Source organism: Prinia subflava, chromosome Z, assembly GCF_021018805.1.
Source record: "Prinia subflava isolate CZ2003 ecotype Zambia chromosome Z, Cam_Psub_1.2, whole genome shotgun sequence".
Classification (NCBI taxonomy): domain Eukaryota; kingdom Metazoa; phylum Chordata; class Aves; order Passeriformes; family Cisticolidae; genus Prinia; species Prinia subflava.
In genome coordinates this window covers 21,027,408-21,044,516 of record NC_086283.1, presented here as the reverse complement: position 1 = coordinate 21,044,516, position 17,109 = coordinate 21,027,408, and the positions used below count along the sequence as shown (strand labels likewise).

The window sequence follows — 17,109 nt, the reverse complement described above, 5'->3', positions numbered from 1 at the left end:
GGCTGCGATGACTCAGTTCTAAATATCTTTCCCTAAAAACTCCTGAGGTTAAAACCAGTGGAGGTACAAGCAACCAGTTCTGCTTTTCATTGAGTGTTTCTGCGACAGCATTTCTACACCCTGATTACACGGAGATCTCCTTAATTTACCTCCATGTAGCATCCCTTCAATTTTAACACATTTTTTCATTTCCACTGTGCTGGGTTTGGGTGGGGGTGGCAGGGTGTGCACTCTCTGACTCTGGCCCTGTGTTGTGGTTTCGGGGTAAGAACTGAAACGCTGACAGCCCCAGCGAGTTCTCCATCATCTGTCTGTCTCCCATAGCAACTCTGAGTCATTTGGAGTTGTGAAGTCTGTTTCCTCACAGTGTTTGCCACCAAGTTAATTATATTATAGTGGTTCTTTTATCTCTCAGAATGTGGAGCTTGATTTTTTTACGTTAGCAGTGCTAATTATCAACTGATCCCCAAGGTATTGCAAACCTTTCACTTTCTCTGGTTCCTTGTTTTGAATATATTCTATGTGTGCATAAACAAAACAGGAAGAATAATTAACTAAGCTTTTTAGAAAAAAAGATTTTTTTTTATGTCAGAAAGATATTTTCAGCTCTCCTTTGATTTGTTGTGCTGTTTTTTTCATTATTTTTAAAACTTTTATATTAAATTATTCATACTAGTTTCTGGTGAGTACCTCCTCCAGATGTTTAATTTGTCTCGCAGTCCTTTAAATTTAACCACATTTCATTATGGAGTTTTACTCCATCACTGCATTTCTCTAGCCTAAATTGTGGGAAAATTTGGTGTTGTGTTTTTCAGGAACACACCTGCTTTGCCCTAATGCATTTCTGTGGAAAGAGGAACATTGAGCAGATTGTTTCAGCCCCAGCCACCACAGCACTCAAGCTGACATAACAGGACAGATCAATATTGCTGCTGTGATTTGCAATACATCAACAAAACCCCCAGAGCTGCTGTGCACATTTGCTACTTTCTCTCAGTGTTTTGCTATTTCATTTTCTGTATTTTGCCACATTTCCTCCAGCACAAGAGCATAAATCTTTGTCTTCTCTTGAACGAAGAGACACATTTGCAGAGATGAAGTTAAATGGGGGAGATGTGCTGGGTTAGTGGCACGCTGCACACTCACTCACTGAGCTTTCCCTGCCAGAATTACCATGTTTTGTGGAACATTCCTGTCCTGAGGCTGGCTGGGAGGACAGGCTGAGGTCAGGAGAGCACAGAGAGCTGGTGCCCTCCAAGCCAGCTCCCTCGCGAGTCAGGAGCTGCTGATCCCGACAGTCCCCTCAAAGCCTTCCACTTGTGAAGGGCTAAATCACACCAGGGTTACAAACAGGGCTGTAGATGTCCAAACCCACTCCTCCCTCTGCTGCTTTCACTTAAAATAAACCTTTGTCTCCCTGGAGCCGGAGTCTTGTTTTCACCTGATTACTTTCTAGGGTTCCTAAGCATTTGTACATCGGAGGGAAATGCTTAGCAGTTTTTGACTGCTATCCCTGTTTTTAGGTTTAAATAAAGAGATGCTTTTAGGTTGGAGGGGGTTTTTTTCAGAATATCTAGCAATTTTCTAATGCTGCCACAAAAGAAAAGAGGAATTTTTTTTTTCCTGAGACTTATTCTGTCAACCACCAACCCAAAAAACTTGTTTCTCTGGTGGGAAGAGTGTGACTTTGACACATCATTGAGCACAGGATTTTGCATATAATGTTTGTAGTGAATATTTCTTTATGATTGCATTTTTTTGTAACTATTACACTGATGCAACAAATTTTAAATACCTGTCAGTTTATCAGCTGTTTCATGGGAGTTTATATCTTTAGTTTTCAAACCACTGCACAGCTATTCATCCTTGCAAAGGATCCTTGATGGTTTCACTGCAATTGTAATTAATATATTTTAAAGCAATTTTAATTTGCAGATTTAGCAGAGTGTTGTTTTCTTTATGATGTTGAGGAAAAATGACAGAAGGGAGATCCTGTGATCACTGATGCTTTGATAACCCAGGAGAGGCGAGTGAATGAAAGCTCTTACATCTTACTGCTGTTACTTGCACTCGTGTTTCATAATTTATTTTTTTCCTTACAGTCATTCCATTACGCTTCCCTCAGGGTAAAAAGCAGAAAATGGTCAAAAGGTAACTTCTTTCAGTTAACATTTTGAAACTAGAAAATGAGGCTCCTTCTTGGATAATAAGTGATCTGTATCAAAAGTTCATCTTGATTCAAATATTTCTAAATTTGATAGTAATCAACAAATTGAAATGCCAAAATAAATGTTTTATAGGTACAATATTGCTTGGGTGGGTGGTAAAATTTCCTCTTCCTTAGGAAGAAGACAAGGAGCATCTATGAGCAAATGGATAAGAATTTGCTGGTGGAACACTGTAGAGCAAAGGATGGGGTTTTATATTCTCTAAGTTTCTTCCCTGTAGAGCTGTAGGACAAATGTAATTCTTGTAGCATAATAAACTTGATTTTTCATGGGAAAAAAAGTCTGACATGTTAAGGAAATTTCCTACAGAGGGTTTTTTTTCAGGAAAATAAATTATACCAAATTTATTTTGAAACCTGGTTTTATTAATATTTTCAAGGCAATCTAAGCCTTTCAATTAGGATTCATTGAAATAACACCTAGAAAAAGAAAAGCAACTCTATTCCTGCTGTGCCTCTAACAGGATGCTGTAAAGTCAAAATATGGTTGTTCACTTCAGGATAAAAATCATGTAAGCATGTGCACTGTTATGGGAGTGAACAATCTTTCTTTTTTATTATTCATTAAAAAATGGGTTTTAAAATTCCCATAATTTGACAGGGCTTCTGCTGCTGAAGGGAAGATATACAGAAAAAAGTATCTGTGTACAGATTGTGTCATACTCTGAGTTCCTGACTGAGGTTAAATAAATACACTTTTACTTTGGAATGGTGCTGTCCATCTTAATCAGAAAAAAAATAAACCTCAGCCCTTAGAGGAATGAACCCTCTAGGAATTAAATAAAGCATTGCATAAGCCATGGCCTTTTTATTTTGTGTTCACGGGGAAACCAAAATTGCAGGGTACCGTTGAATTTGGAAATGGTTCATTCCGGGTCTGGAGAGGATTTGGCTTGGAGGGTTTTGAATTAAAAATGGAACCGTTTTCCCCCTTCTTACCCCGTGCTGTTCCCAGGGAGTTCCCTCTCCAGCGTGAGCAGGAGGCGCATTTCCTGCAAGGACCTGGGGCACGGCGACTGCGAAGGCTGGCTCTGGAAGAAAAAGGATGCCAAAGGTTATTTCACCCAGAAATGGAAAAAGTACTGGTTCATTCTGAAGGATTCCTCCTTGTACTGGTACACAAACCAGAATGTAAGTACGTGCCATGCTCGGACAAAGAAAAATGAAACCTTAAGCTTTATAATTCCTTTAAAGTCCATTTTTACTGTGTGCTCGGATGAACTGCCACTTTAATTGCCAGGTCTGGTACACTCTGCCTGGAAATAATTCAATTGAAAGTATTTTTTAAAGACTCCAAATCCATGTTCAAGCCTAATAAAATAGCAGATGTTCATGGCAGTCTTTAAGAAATGAATATATCTGTAGTTAATCCTTTTCCACAGATTTATGTGGACTAACACAGTGTTCATACTCAACTCTCCCCAGTTTCAGCTGAGGGGTTGGGGGCTGTAAAGTGTAACTATTTGTGTTAGTTAAGCATTCTGTGAAGCAGATGTGAAAATCTGAAATTGTAAATCTTTTAATCTAGAAATTATTTTTATATCGATGTTCCTCTTGCTTTTTGCTGAACTAGTCTGCAGTTTGCAGTTTCTCATGTGTAAAATGCTGCTCTTGGTGAAATTTTCCTGAAAACCAATGGGCCTATGCTGGTGCAATCTGCATAAATGCAGAGAAAATAACAGAGGGGAGAAGCCCAAAATGGTTCAAAGCTGCTCTTCCATTTGTGTGCAGGAGCCCTGGTGCTTGAGCTGAAATCTGCAGCCTACTTTGGTTACTGATCTTCCACTCCACCTCTCCTATTTTCTTCCAGAGGATGAGTTTAGCAGCACAATTCCCCTCAGTTTTTGTGGGTTTTGTAGCCCGAGAGGTTGTTGAGGCTGTGGGTGATCAAGAGGTTTTGTGGTGTTTGACATTTCCCCTGCCAGGTGGGGGGCACTTGCTGTGTCCCCCCGATTCTCAGCCTGTGCCTCAAACCAAGCCGTAATTCACTGTGCCCTTGCTAATACCTTTCAAAAACCTGCCTGGTGTTAATATGTCTTCTGCTTTTCCTGCTGAATTGCTTCAAAAGAAGTAAAAAGTGACAGGATACATTTCCTGGTTATTACCTTCCTATTTAATCAGAGGTGACCTCTCCAAGGAAGCTCCTCAGGGGCCCTCAGCAGGGCACATGGTGTGACAACTGTGACTTTAAAGAGAGACATCCACCAAACAGCTATAAAATGGAGATTTATGGTGAAGAATCCGAGAGCTCTCCTCTGTTTATATGTGCTGTGTTTGAGGCTGAGAGGTGTTCTGTGATCTTCAGCAAAAGGGGATTGGGATGGCTGTGCCTCCTTTGAGAAATTATCAGTTTAGTTACCTCATAGAGGTTTATATTTATATTGTGTGATGAATTGGATCTATTTCATAATAAAAACAGTACGTGCAAAATACATTCAGTATTTCCTTTGACTGGGTAGTTACTCTTTGTATAAAACCCAAACAGCTGCTGCTCATTGCTCTCTTCTTTAATTCTGTGGTTTTTTCCTACATCTTTTTTTTTTCTCGTTCCATAGGATGAAAAAGCAGAAGGATTCATTAGTTTACCCGAGTTCAGGATAGACAGAGCAATTGAATGCAGACGAAAACAGTAAGTAATGTGTCAATTATGTTTATAAAGGATTGCTCTTGAAAGTTTGCTATACATAGTACTGAACACTTGCGAAGTCCAGAGAAGGGAGTTACTGAGAAAAAACCTTGAAATTTGTATATATAACACCATAGATCCACTTAAACTTTAGTATTTCTCTTTATTATAAAAGATGCAATGTAATGTAAATACCATTTACTGGATTAAAATAAATTGAATAACTCTTTAGCCAGCTTGCCAGATAGTCCAGTTACAGCTTCAGTTAAATAAGTAAATAAATCAAAAAGCTATGAATACTTTAGCAAAGAGATAAAACTTTCTCAGGTTCAATAGAGCTGTGTTTTCCCATAGGAAACAGCATAACAAATATCATAGCAGGGGATGGTGAATATAATCTTAATTTTTTCTTTTATGGAGGAAGATTTTCATACCCAATATTGTGTTGCTCTCAGCTGCTAAAATATTTAGGTTCCATATGTAAAATTAACTCTGCATTACTGCTTGAGTGCATATTACTTGTACTTCTACACTCTGCTCCACTAAAAAGCATATTATAAGCTTTCCACAATTAAGGAATATTCAATAACAGACAGTCATTGGAAACTGCTTCCATACAGTGTTGGGATTGCAATCAACAGGTTTAACAGAGCAATTCCAGTGCTTTGAGAGTAGCACTTTTCTGGGATCTCCTGAATTATTTGCATTTGTCTTCTGTATGCTTTCCTACTTTTAACTAAGCATCCTGGATTTTTCTTGTGCTTTTCCAATTTTGGTCTGAGGAAACAAGTCATACGACTATGAGCACAATGCAATAGAAATATCGAAGATATGAATTACAATAGAAACTGCTCATCAGAAAATCAAACCTCTTCAGTTGCCTGTTCTTGTCTGGGGATATTATTACTGTGTCAGAGAAGTACAAGACAGTGCAATTTACACTTCTATTTCTCCTTTCAGCTGAGGGTATCACTATAGAAATTAAACATGAACTGAGCACTATAAATACCTCAGAGCAATGAGTAGATATTAATAATGATATTGAACAAAAATACAGGAAAAATAATACCCTTTTGTTAGAATATAAAGCACTTAACAGATTTCAGTGAATTAACCAAGATCAAACAGAAGGTCATTGTGCACAGCTAGAAATAGCTTCCAGAGCTTTCCTCAAAGCACGAGAGCACAATCCCTCAGAACTCAGCTTAGAGAGGGATTTCTGTAGGGTATATGCACAAGGAAAAGTCCGATTAACTAAAACTTTGCACACAACTGAAAGCCGAGAACCTTCAGGCTTTCAATCCTTTCAAAAAGAGGCAGATCCAGAGGTAAAAGTATAATAAAAATGTTCATGGTATATTCCCTTTTTTCCTGAGCTGAATTTCCATTTGATTTCTTCCTTCATGGACTACCATTTATATAATTCCCTCCTCACAAGAACTGCACCTTACCTTAGCCACTGTTTTACCTGGAAGTGAGTGCAGTGAAACTCGGTATATCCAGCATGTGGGAAGTGGGACCCTGGCTGTGTCCAGCCAGCTCCAACCCACAGCCCCCATGAGCACACCTGGAAAACACTTGTCCTCTCCTGGGTTGTCCCACAAGGCCAGGAGTGGGCATCATTCCATTGCCTGGTTGCACTGAAAAGCCAAAATCACAGTGTCAGTTTTCCTTCAGCTCTCCCCAGTGCAGAACTAAGAACATTTTGGAACTCAGTTTGGATTTCCCCTCAGATCTCAGAGGGTTATTTTCAGAGCTATTGATGTGAAATGTTCAAACCCTTTTGAAACTAAAGGATTTGAAGGCTTACTGGGATAATTAATGGATTTCTCTCTCCCACTGTTCTGTGGGATGGGGAGTTCTGCTCCCCAGCCTGGCTGTTCCTGATGTCCATGGCTTGCAGTGATGGAATAGCCTTAAGAAAGCTTTCACAAGAATATAGATAATTGAATGCATCATTCAGTGTGGTTTGATGATTTGCCTCAGTAATGCATTTAATGAAGGCACCCTGATTGTTACAGGAACCATGGCATTATCTCAGGCTGGTTCAGCTCTTCGGGCTATAGCTGGACGTGCAATGACCTTGTCCCTGTGAAAGGAGGCTTTTTGCATTGCCATTGAGAAGTTTTCCACTGCTTTTAGGCAACACCTGCATCCTCCTGATTAAAAGTGATCATAGAGTATGAGAAATTACAGTTATTTGAGTTTGTATGCTGTGGCATGACAGGAATATTGTGTTATTTTCAAAGATACTGATAATTATAATGCCCCATGATGATGCTGATCCCCAAGTATAAAGATTAATTGAGCCACAGGTGTAATTAGTCCTTATCAACTGGTGTTTTGCCTGAACTGTCAACAATTTCCGCCCAGTGAAAACTTTCATTGCCTAGTTAATGCAAATTTAGGTCTTAAATTTATCAAGGATATGCCAGTTTTGGCATATTGCTTCATATTGCAAGTGCTGTCAGGGCTCTATACAAATGTCATTGTAGTACAGGTAGACATGAAGGTACAGCTTAAATGTTACTACAGTTTAATAATTTTATGACTTCTGTAAAGAGCTTAGCAGTCTTTGCAGACAGTAAAGCCCCCTTGAGCCACCAGTGGGTGCCCAACAGGGAAGAACCTTCCTCGGCTGTGTTAACTGGAGTGCAGCCAATGGATGAAGGGATTATTCTTTAAACTGGCACTCACTACACCACATCTTGCAGCCAGTCTGGGGCCCTCCAAACCAAGCCATAAAGATACAGATATAATTCCTCTAAATTGTTCGTATTTATACATCTCAAATTGTTACCCTGGATACTCCAGGTCCTAGCGGCTCGAAATGTATCTAAACACTTACTTAATAATAATCTTAGTGACACTGCTGGGAGATGAAGATGGATTTATTGTCATGTTTTGCAGCCCTGACACAGAACTGCAATGCATTTAAATCACAAGTTTGCACAGAACTGGAGTCTCCATTTCCCAGCAATAAAGCTCTCTTTTCTGCAGTCTGCAGATACTTAACAGTGCAATACATTATTGCAGCTTTAATGTTCACTATCTTGGGTAATTATCACAGTATCAGACAGAAATATCTTAAGGAACATTCATATAGTAACCAATTAGAGCTGTTTGCAGGGACCTGGCATGTGGGAACTCCTTTGCAAAAGCAGCCAGACCTGCAGCATGTAACTGATCTACCCTGACAAAATCCTTGCTCTTTCTGCATTTTATGACACATTCACAAGCTCTGTAACAGCTGAGCCAGGAGCCCTGCAGACAATGCCTGACCTGTTGCATACTCCTGATTTCACCTCTCAGTGCCTTAACTGGGGCAGGGTTCCTGTGAGAATACAAAAAATTCTAATAATCACAGGATCACAGCCTCGTTTGGGTTGGAAGGGACCTTAAAGATCACCCCATTCTACCCCCTGCAGTGAGCAGGGACACCTTCCACTGGAAAATGATAGATTTTATCACATTTCAGGAGAACAATGGAGTCAAATTAAACTCTGTTTATCACACTAACTTCCACCCATTAACACTGACTTGAAACCCCAATGCTGGCATTTGAGTAGCTGTATGTATTTAAATTTCCTGTCTAGGAAAATAATCCTATTTACAAGCAGAAACTCCATCATGTGATATTCTCTCAGGATTAGCCAAAAGGATTAGGATCTTTGGACCCACCATTTTATCCTCCTCAGTCCGAGCCAATCCCACTGGGAGATGGTTGGGCAAGTGAAGCAGGAGGAGGTGCAGGTGCTGCAGAGGGTTCAGACCAACAGTAGGACTGTGCAGGAGTGTTTGTTTAGTCATGATTTTCTATTTTAAGCATCAAAAATGTAGAACTGTAAGGAATTTCTGTTGAAAGCACAGTATTTGCTAATCTCTGTGTAATTAAAGATGTGCCATGCATTGCCCTAATTCACGTTTGTGTGTCTTTTGACACATAAAACTATTTCACCCTGCTTACCTACCCATGCCTGTTTCCATAGAACCAGTTAGAGTTGTTGGTACTCAGCTGTCATATGGGGATTAAAAAGTTCCACATTAAAAGCAGAAGACTAAGAATGATAAGAATTCTGGACACTAAAATCCTATCATACCAATCAGTTAAAAGAAAGCATAAATATGATCCTAGCATACTTAAACCTGCATTTATATAATGATCAAAAGAGAGATTATTAACAAGCCTATGCCATCTAGTGGGCACCATGAATACCTATGTATGATTTCAGTCACTCGCTCCTTTTATTTGCAAAGTACAAGTAGCCACGGCAGTGAGGCTCTCCAGTGGAAATTATCACTGTCTGTATGCCAAAACAACACTTAAATACCTCTAGAGTCTCCTTTTATGGAATTTAATTTTTAATGATAACCCTCTGTGCAAAGATAGCCTCACCCTTTATATCCCTAATCTCATGAGAAGGTAAACTGCACAGAAATACAACTCTGCTGTAGGACTATTTTTGGGAAAGCTGTTGCTGGAGGCATTTGCATTAATTATATATATTAAAAAATCACTGTGCCCAGGTGAAGCTTCTTCAGCTTTCATCTTGTCTTTGAAAACTGCAATAAATCATGGTAATTAATAAAAGACTCACTTGCATTTAAACTATTAATAGTGGAAATGTTGCATCACAGGTTCTTCATAATTCTACATGTAATGATTCCTAATCTAATACTTATATCTGGTAATCACCATATAAATGTCAGTATTTTAACATAAATGTTATGAATGGTAGTGTATTTTTTTAACATTTGGCAGCTAATCAAATTAATGGTCTTTAATGCTGGGACCTTCTGGTTTCCTTGATAGAAAACTCCTTTTCATTCTACCCACACAAAAAATTTGTAAAAATAACTGTAAAAACTGTTGATTATTGTTCTTAGCAGATTTCAATGGCTCAGCCAAGGGAGAGCCCAGGGATTAGACCACATAAAAGCATTAATAAAAAGCATTTTATGTGAATTATAATCACCCATGCCATCTGATTATTATCTATCATTGCAGTGATTTCTAGCTCAACTTGGCAGCCCTTTGCATTTCTTTTTGTAGAACATAAAACAGTCATCTAAATATGTGAGGAGAGGTGAGAGGGATCAAACATTTATTCCTTTAGTTGATCTTTGGAATATAACTAAGATGTACTTGAATATACTCAATAAGTCTTTCAAATTCACCCAAGAACTTTTTGGATGTAGAAGATCAGTGGTTATCCAAAGGATTTATATTTCTAAGTCATTCAAGGGCTTTTGAAATTTTTGTAAATCATGAGGCTCACAAATGTAGATGAAATCAGATCAGGGGAAACCCATCAATAAATTTAGGCAGCAAAATTCAGACTGAAGATGACAAATGCCTATGAAACCTGTAACATGCTTAAGTATCATAGAGCAGGACAGTCTGGTGTATTTGTAGGCAAATTGTTTGGAAGAAAAGGTGGTTGTTATTCTTTGTGCTCTTTTTATAGTGCCTTCAAAGCATGTCACCCCAAAATAAAGAGCTTCTATTTTGCAACTGACTGCCTGGAAGAGATGAACAGGTGAGTTATGTGTTCTCTTCATTGTGGGATGTTCTTTATCCTGATGCTTCAATATTTCATCTCACACAGGAATAGACTCCTGAAACCTGATGGAATGCTGGCTCAGTGTTCTCAGGAATTAGCCTCCCATTAATTTCAGTAAATACATTACATTCTGTGGCTCACTTTGAGGACATTTCCTGCCATGACACATCTTAGTTCTGCAAAGGAAAGTTACTTGTGTTTGTCTCATCTGTGTCAATTAGAATTTTTTCTTTTGTTAATGGGCTTTTGAGGTTCATCACCCTTGTGGTGATCTGTAGGTAGAGGGTGGAAGTCTTAGTGGGATCAATGTTTCTGCTATGTTAAGCAGTGCACCCACACCAAAGCTTGTAAGAGTACACCCAGGTGGGGGGGAGAATAGATGGATAGATGCATAGATGCATAGATGGATGGATGGATGGATGGATGGATGGATGGATGGATGGATAGACAGACAGATAGATAGATAGATAGATAGATAGATAGATAGATAGATAGATAGATAGATAGATAGATAGATAGATAGATAGATAGATAGGTTGATTGATTGATTTTATCTCCTTCCAATCCCAAGAAAGCCCCCAACAACACAGAACATCAGCAGTAAATAATTTTATTCACCACATCACTGTTCCAACATAGAGCAGAGGCAAGCAAAGTTCCTATTTTGGTGTTGCAGTGAGCTTCTAAATGTCCTTGGATGTGCTGGGAGGACATTCCAAATTTCCAACTGGACAAGGCACTGGACAACCTGATCCAACAATAAAGCTGGTCCTGCTGTGGGTGGGTGTGGGAACAGACACCTCCTGGGAGCTCCTCTAACCTAAATTACTCCATGCTTCTGCTTTGTGATTCAGTGGTGAAGGCAGAGGTTGGGTGAAGGTGGGACAGGGCCTTAGATCCCAAAAGGCAGAGTCAGATGTCCTCCCTCCTCCTGTTACATCAGAAATTTGTTTTTCCCAGATGAGGTGGAAAGCACAAGGACACCTGGGACAAGGTCACCATTCTGGGAACTCTTAAATCTTTGCTGGCACAGATAACTGAAACTTTGAGGTGTTCTTACTTTGAGGTGTTCATAATGTTTGCCAGTTTGGAAGGATAGATATGGATCGGTTTTTCCCTTTGGAATATTAAGGCCTAAAAATCAGTGTTGAATTGAACATTTCTATTCTGTGGCTTACATGGCTCTTCAGGTGCACTGGGTGTGAGCCTGGCTGGAGTGAAACTGTTGAGGCCTGTTCATTCTGATGAGACTGATGAGCTTCACTTATCAGGAAAGGAAAGGGATACTTTCAGGGTGTAAGTTTGCTGAAAGGCATTTTTTCAAGGTTGTTAATATTCCATTGCTCAGTTCTGTAGTGTGGTTCAGGTCTGTTTGGACAAAACCAAAGTGAGGATGTTTTTCTGGTTTAACCCTGCCTGGTCTCCTTGATTTCTGTTGCTGGGGTCACTCTCATTTGTTGAAGCACCATTGATCATATCTATAAATGATACATAAAATGTTCTGACTCAAGGAAAACCAGGAAGTCTTGACATGTTTGATGAGCTGCTTTTACAACATCCATTGATTTCTCCATGGGGAGCCCAGGAAGCTGCATGTATGGCTATGAGGCCTTGGAGCACAGGAACAGCTGGGAAGGTGCCAGCAAGTCTTTTCATACCATACCATCCTCCACATCATTTACGTTGGCATTTACACAAGCCTTTTCCCTGATTTTTTGGGAGGAAGGCAACAGATGAACTTCTGCTTGAAGTATTTTGTGCAGTATTATCCATTCAGCAATTCTGTCCCTGCAGAGCAATTGGAATTTACTCCCCACCCAAATGATGGATAACTCTGCTACCTCTGTAAAGTCCCTGGGCATCCCTGCAGCTTTTAGAGGCTTCCTGGAATTCCTTCTCACAGAGATCGTGTGTGAAATTTGAAATGAGGAAGCAAGATTCATAGATGAAAAATATGTTAACATACTGATTTCACAAATCTCTCTCTTCCCAGCAAATTGCTAACCTCATAATGTGAGGAAGTTGGGCAAATGCTTTGCATGGTATCTCCCACTCCCGTTTTCAGCACAGAATTTAACTGGATTTTCCCTGCTGATGGAAGTGAGGGGTCACTCATTCTAAAAAGTGAAGGACTCCTGGCATGGAAAGGAACATTCCTTATTCACTACGAGGGGAATTTTATCCTTTCTCCAACTGCCTTTACCACCAGCTTTTGTTTTAATAGCTCTTTTTAGAGTTTCTCACCTCAGATTCACTGTTAATTTTTTTCCCACTCACATTTTAATGTGCCTTTAACTCCGCATTGCTGAAGGAAGAGCTGGACCCCAGTAAGTAGGGATGGATTATTCTGTAGCAGACCAAGGCACTCAGCTGTGGCTGAGTTTTGCCTGCTGTGTTACTCGGGTTTGCAAAATTCATGCTCGTGCTGTTTTGTCAGGTCTTACACGAGCAGAACCGTGTTCTTAGAAATGAATTAATAATGAACTTGATGAGCTCATCTCCAGCTTGGTACTCCAAGCTTGTTAAAGGCTTTATTTCCCAGAAGTGCTTCATCTCCTACCACACCACACATAACCTGTTTATGGTTTTAATTAGCATTGAATTTAATATTCAGTTGTTTTACAATATCTACTTTATTTGAAACTTACATGCCATTGAAGTCTGCAGTACAATGCATTTGCAATCTCATCATGGACTCCAAATACTAAATTTTTTAAAGTTTCTACTTTAGGCTGACTAATTTGATCACTTTTGATTTGAATAACTGGGTTAACTTTGCAATTTTAACAACTCTCATAGATCTTAGGCATTCATTCAAGAAATATAACAAATAGTTGCTACTAGAATAGAATGATGGTTGACTTTAAAGGGGTCACTCTTATATTTTCCAAGACCTGAAAAATTAAAGCACAATATTTCTTAAAAAAGAACTGAAAATTGACGTATTCTGAATTAAATTTCTGTTGATTATAAGCAAATTTTATGGAGTCTCCTATCTACTTTTACCTATGGAATATAACCAAGTGAGTTACTCAAGACTTTGCCTAAATCTTCCTGTTTATTACTAAAGTTAATTCAGTTTTCTCCCTTAAATTTCAGGCATGTTGGTCTCTTTGACAGGTCTTGGCCAAATCAGATGGTGAGCCAGGATTAAAACATCTTTTGCAGTTTCAATGCACTTTGTCTCCACTTTATATGAACACCCAAGTGAAGTTCTCAGGTGTTAGTTTATATAAAGCAACTAAAACTTTCAGGCCTATTAGACATTTTCCCTCTTAAACTGGACAAGTGACCAAGAGATTGTCAAATCTGTCTGGCCTGATTTAACAGCTCTTTATCAAATAGAGCTGAGCAAGTTGTTACAGAGCTTTTGCTCTTAGCCCCTTACCTGATGAAAAGCCAGGAGATAATTCTGCAGAACATGAACGGTACTTTTCAAACAGAAATCCCTGAAATGGAGCTTCCCAATGGTGTTGTAAATAATCATAAAGAGCAGGTTTTCCTTTTTTCCTTTTATGTTCCCATAAACTTGTTTCAAATCCATGCCTAAGGCCACACCAGCCCTCTGATTTATTGTCCTCACATAAAAACTCCTAAGTGCAGCACAAGTAAAACATTTTCTTGATCAGAATTAGCTGCAGGCCCCAAGGATTGGGTGAAGGAATGAAGTTCATGGGCATGCACAGGGTGATAGTGGAGCTGCTGTGTCCTGTCGGAGCAAAATACTGCACCACGAATTCCTAGGACTGAGCTGGAATATTTCAAATCTCCTTTTCTGGGCATGTCACCTGCCTCCTCCTTTCTACAATTTCAGAATGATTTACCTTAGACTTGTGAAGTTCAATTTCTCCCCTCATTCAGTCCAAGCCCCAGTGGCTGATGGAGTTTGCAGTGCTCAATTGGGATTATCCAACACCATCCAAATCAGTGTTGAGGGGAGTTTATTTCCTGTGCACGAGGCAGGATCTGCACTGGCCTTCTGCACCAGTTTAAATTACAAAATTAACTTAATCAATTTCTGCTGTAAATAGTAGCAGTGTGAATTATTAGAGTTCTTCTGGGAGCCAAGCAGTTGAGCTGCATTTCATATGGCAGATTTAGTGATTCCAGCCCTGCACCTCTCTGAGGTGAAGGCAATGTCACAGTCCATATTTTGATGTTATCCTGGAGATACAGATTTAACTCTGCAAATCTGAAGATTTAGTGGTAGAAATAAGAATTTATAGAAATAAGAAATATAAATAAGAAATAAGAAATTTCATCATGATGAATTAGCCTGATGTTTAACAACATTATTTGGCCTATTTGAGCTGATTTTTCAAAAACTATGGGGAAGAAGAATTACACAATTTCACGAGTAAATCATCCCATTTCTTTAAAAAATTCCGTTCTAAATCCCAAAACCCCACCCATACTTTAGGGCATGCTAAGCTCAGTTCTCTTGCTTTTAAAGAAAGTTTTCTTTCTCCAGAGCTTTTCTTTGGGCCAATCATTTGGTGAAAGCTGGGGTAGAAGTTTGAATAAGTGAGTAAAGAGAAGCTCCACTTGAGTGAGTTTGTGTGACTGTTTTGGTGATTTCTTTACGGTTTAATATTGGTTCTGGATAAAATAACAGCCTATCAGTTATTGAGTGCTTTTATTCTCTGTGATACATGGTTATATTTGTACAGTAAAATGCTGGTACCAGAAGGGCAATTTAATTGCTACAAAGCAGTGAATTTCTGTTGTCTATTACCCACTGGGGAAAACAAAAAGCAAACAAAAAGAACCCACCCACACCAAACCAGCTTCTGAGTACAGAGGCATAATTGCAAATTTGTTTGACAGAGGAAATTTTAAAAAATTGAAAATAAGAAAAAAAATCCCATTAAGTGCATGAAGTAGATGCACTTGCAAAGAGGGCACAGATTGGTTCACTTGTCAATTCTTAAGCTGTCTCAGGCTTTTTTCTATTTTTCCAGTCTGACAAATCTAAGAAGACAATGCATGAAACAAGATCAACAGTCATGTCAAATTATCAAATCAGAGTACTCAGAGTTCATCCCATGAATGATTTTGCTTAGCAAATCCCAGCAACTGTGACAAATCAAATAGCAGAGGCAGAGGCTGCCGGGTGCTGATACACGGGGAGAGATGAGCTCATGGGGAAGGATCTGCTCTGGGTTAAATTTCACTAGGAAATGGTTTGGAGCTTTGGAGGAAAATCAAGGCATTATTTCAGCCACCCCCATTAGACCACCCTTTATTCTCTTAATTAATGTATTACCTACATAATCATAGAAAATAGTGAAAATAATGTACCTTAGGAACCCAAATGGGAAATGCATTGATTTTTTCAGGTGTTCAGTAAGAAAGACTGGTCAGAGAAGTCAGCATAACAAGTGCAAAATCAATTTTTAAATCTAGTTGTGTATTGCAAAGAATTTTACTGTGAAATCTGGAATCTGATTATCACAGTGATGTAAAATTATAAAATATAATACAAAGCTTTTGATCAGAAATCAGGTGTAAACTGCACTGAATAATTCTATATATGAAATAAAAGGTTCAAGAGAATCTCTAATAGACCTAAAGATAACTTGATTCAAGTGAAATTTCACTTCCACTTAGTTCTAGCTTTTACTTTTAACCAGTAATCTCAAATGTAGATACAATCTCAAAAATGAAGAAAATGATATTTCTGCACTGAAACATTCCTGACACAAAGCTGAGGTGGTGTACAAGGGCAAGAATTAATGATGAAAAAATGCAAGGAAGATAGGAAACAGATTTTATTTATTCTTCCTTTTCATGTGTCAGGATTTCATAGACTTCATTTTAAGGGAACATTTAACAGAGAGAAATAGTGAAAGTAGCTGGACTTTTTCTTGAATTTACACCTTTTCAGGACATGTCATTTTTTTACATATTCATTTGAATTAAATAGTTTCTTCTAAAACCAGCTACCTGGTATGTGCAATACGTGAGGATATTAGGAAATGAGACTTTTCTGAGCCACAGAAACTCAGTTCTGCTCACCTCTTCCCCATGGGTTTATGGAACAGTTATAACTATAACCTAAAAATTGTGACTTTTCACCCCTTTCTTATAGCAAGAAAAAAAGGTTATCCTCTCGCCCTTGGTTTTCATTCTCCTACACTACACAAAATAGTTCTCCAAAACAGAGATTGTCCAAGTTGTTTTTTGTTTTTGTTTTTGTTTTTTTAATTTGTTCTTTTTCACTCTGGACTTGTAGAAAGGAACAGCCAAGGGGGTGAGCGTGATGCCGCTGTGGAAATTTTAATTGCCTTCACTCCCAGAACCTCCCACTAACCTTGGACTGGCTCAGCCTTTGCTCAGCAGGAGTAAAGTACAACAGCCAGGAAACAGAAAAAATTTAATTGGTACATTGAGGAGTGGCATATTCTTATTTTCAATACAGTGTTAGGAGAGCAAAGCAACGTGCAATTGTTTCCAATTTTTTGGCCCACTGTAACATTTCCCAGTGTTTCTATTGGTAGGTGAATGTGCTCCTGACTCCTGACAATTTGGGGCATTTTAGGCTTGATTCACTCTTCAGTATCAGGCTTTGACTCTGGAACAGCTCCTCAGCTCCTCACTGCCCTGATACCTTCGCTCATCACAGCCCAGGCCTGGGGCAGAATCAGACTCTCAGAAATAGCCCTGGGCTGTAATTGCTGGGTAATAATCGG

General features: G+C 39.0%; 1 protein-coding gene across 1 annotated transcript in view; it reads left to right on the top strand.

Moving 5' to 3' along the window:
* The window catches only part of LOC134563860 (connector enhancer of kinase suppressor of ras 2-like), a 169,935-nt gene that overhangs the window by 145,003 nt on the left and 7,823 nt on the right, over nucleotides 1-17,109 (top strand). The window contains exons 15-18 of the mRNA XM_063422240.1: nucleotides 2,103-2,164; nucleotides 3,199-3,358; nucleotides 4,783-4,856; nucleotides 10,322-10,393. Coding sequence (XP_063278310.1) covers nucleotides 2,103-2,164; nucleotides 3,199-3,358; nucleotides 4,783-4,856; nucleotides 10,322-10,393 — 368 coding nt within the window. The remainder of the gene's footprint in view (nucleotides 1-2,102; nucleotides 2,165-3,198; nucleotides 3,359-4,782; nucleotides 4,857-10,321; nucleotides 10,394-17,109) is intronic.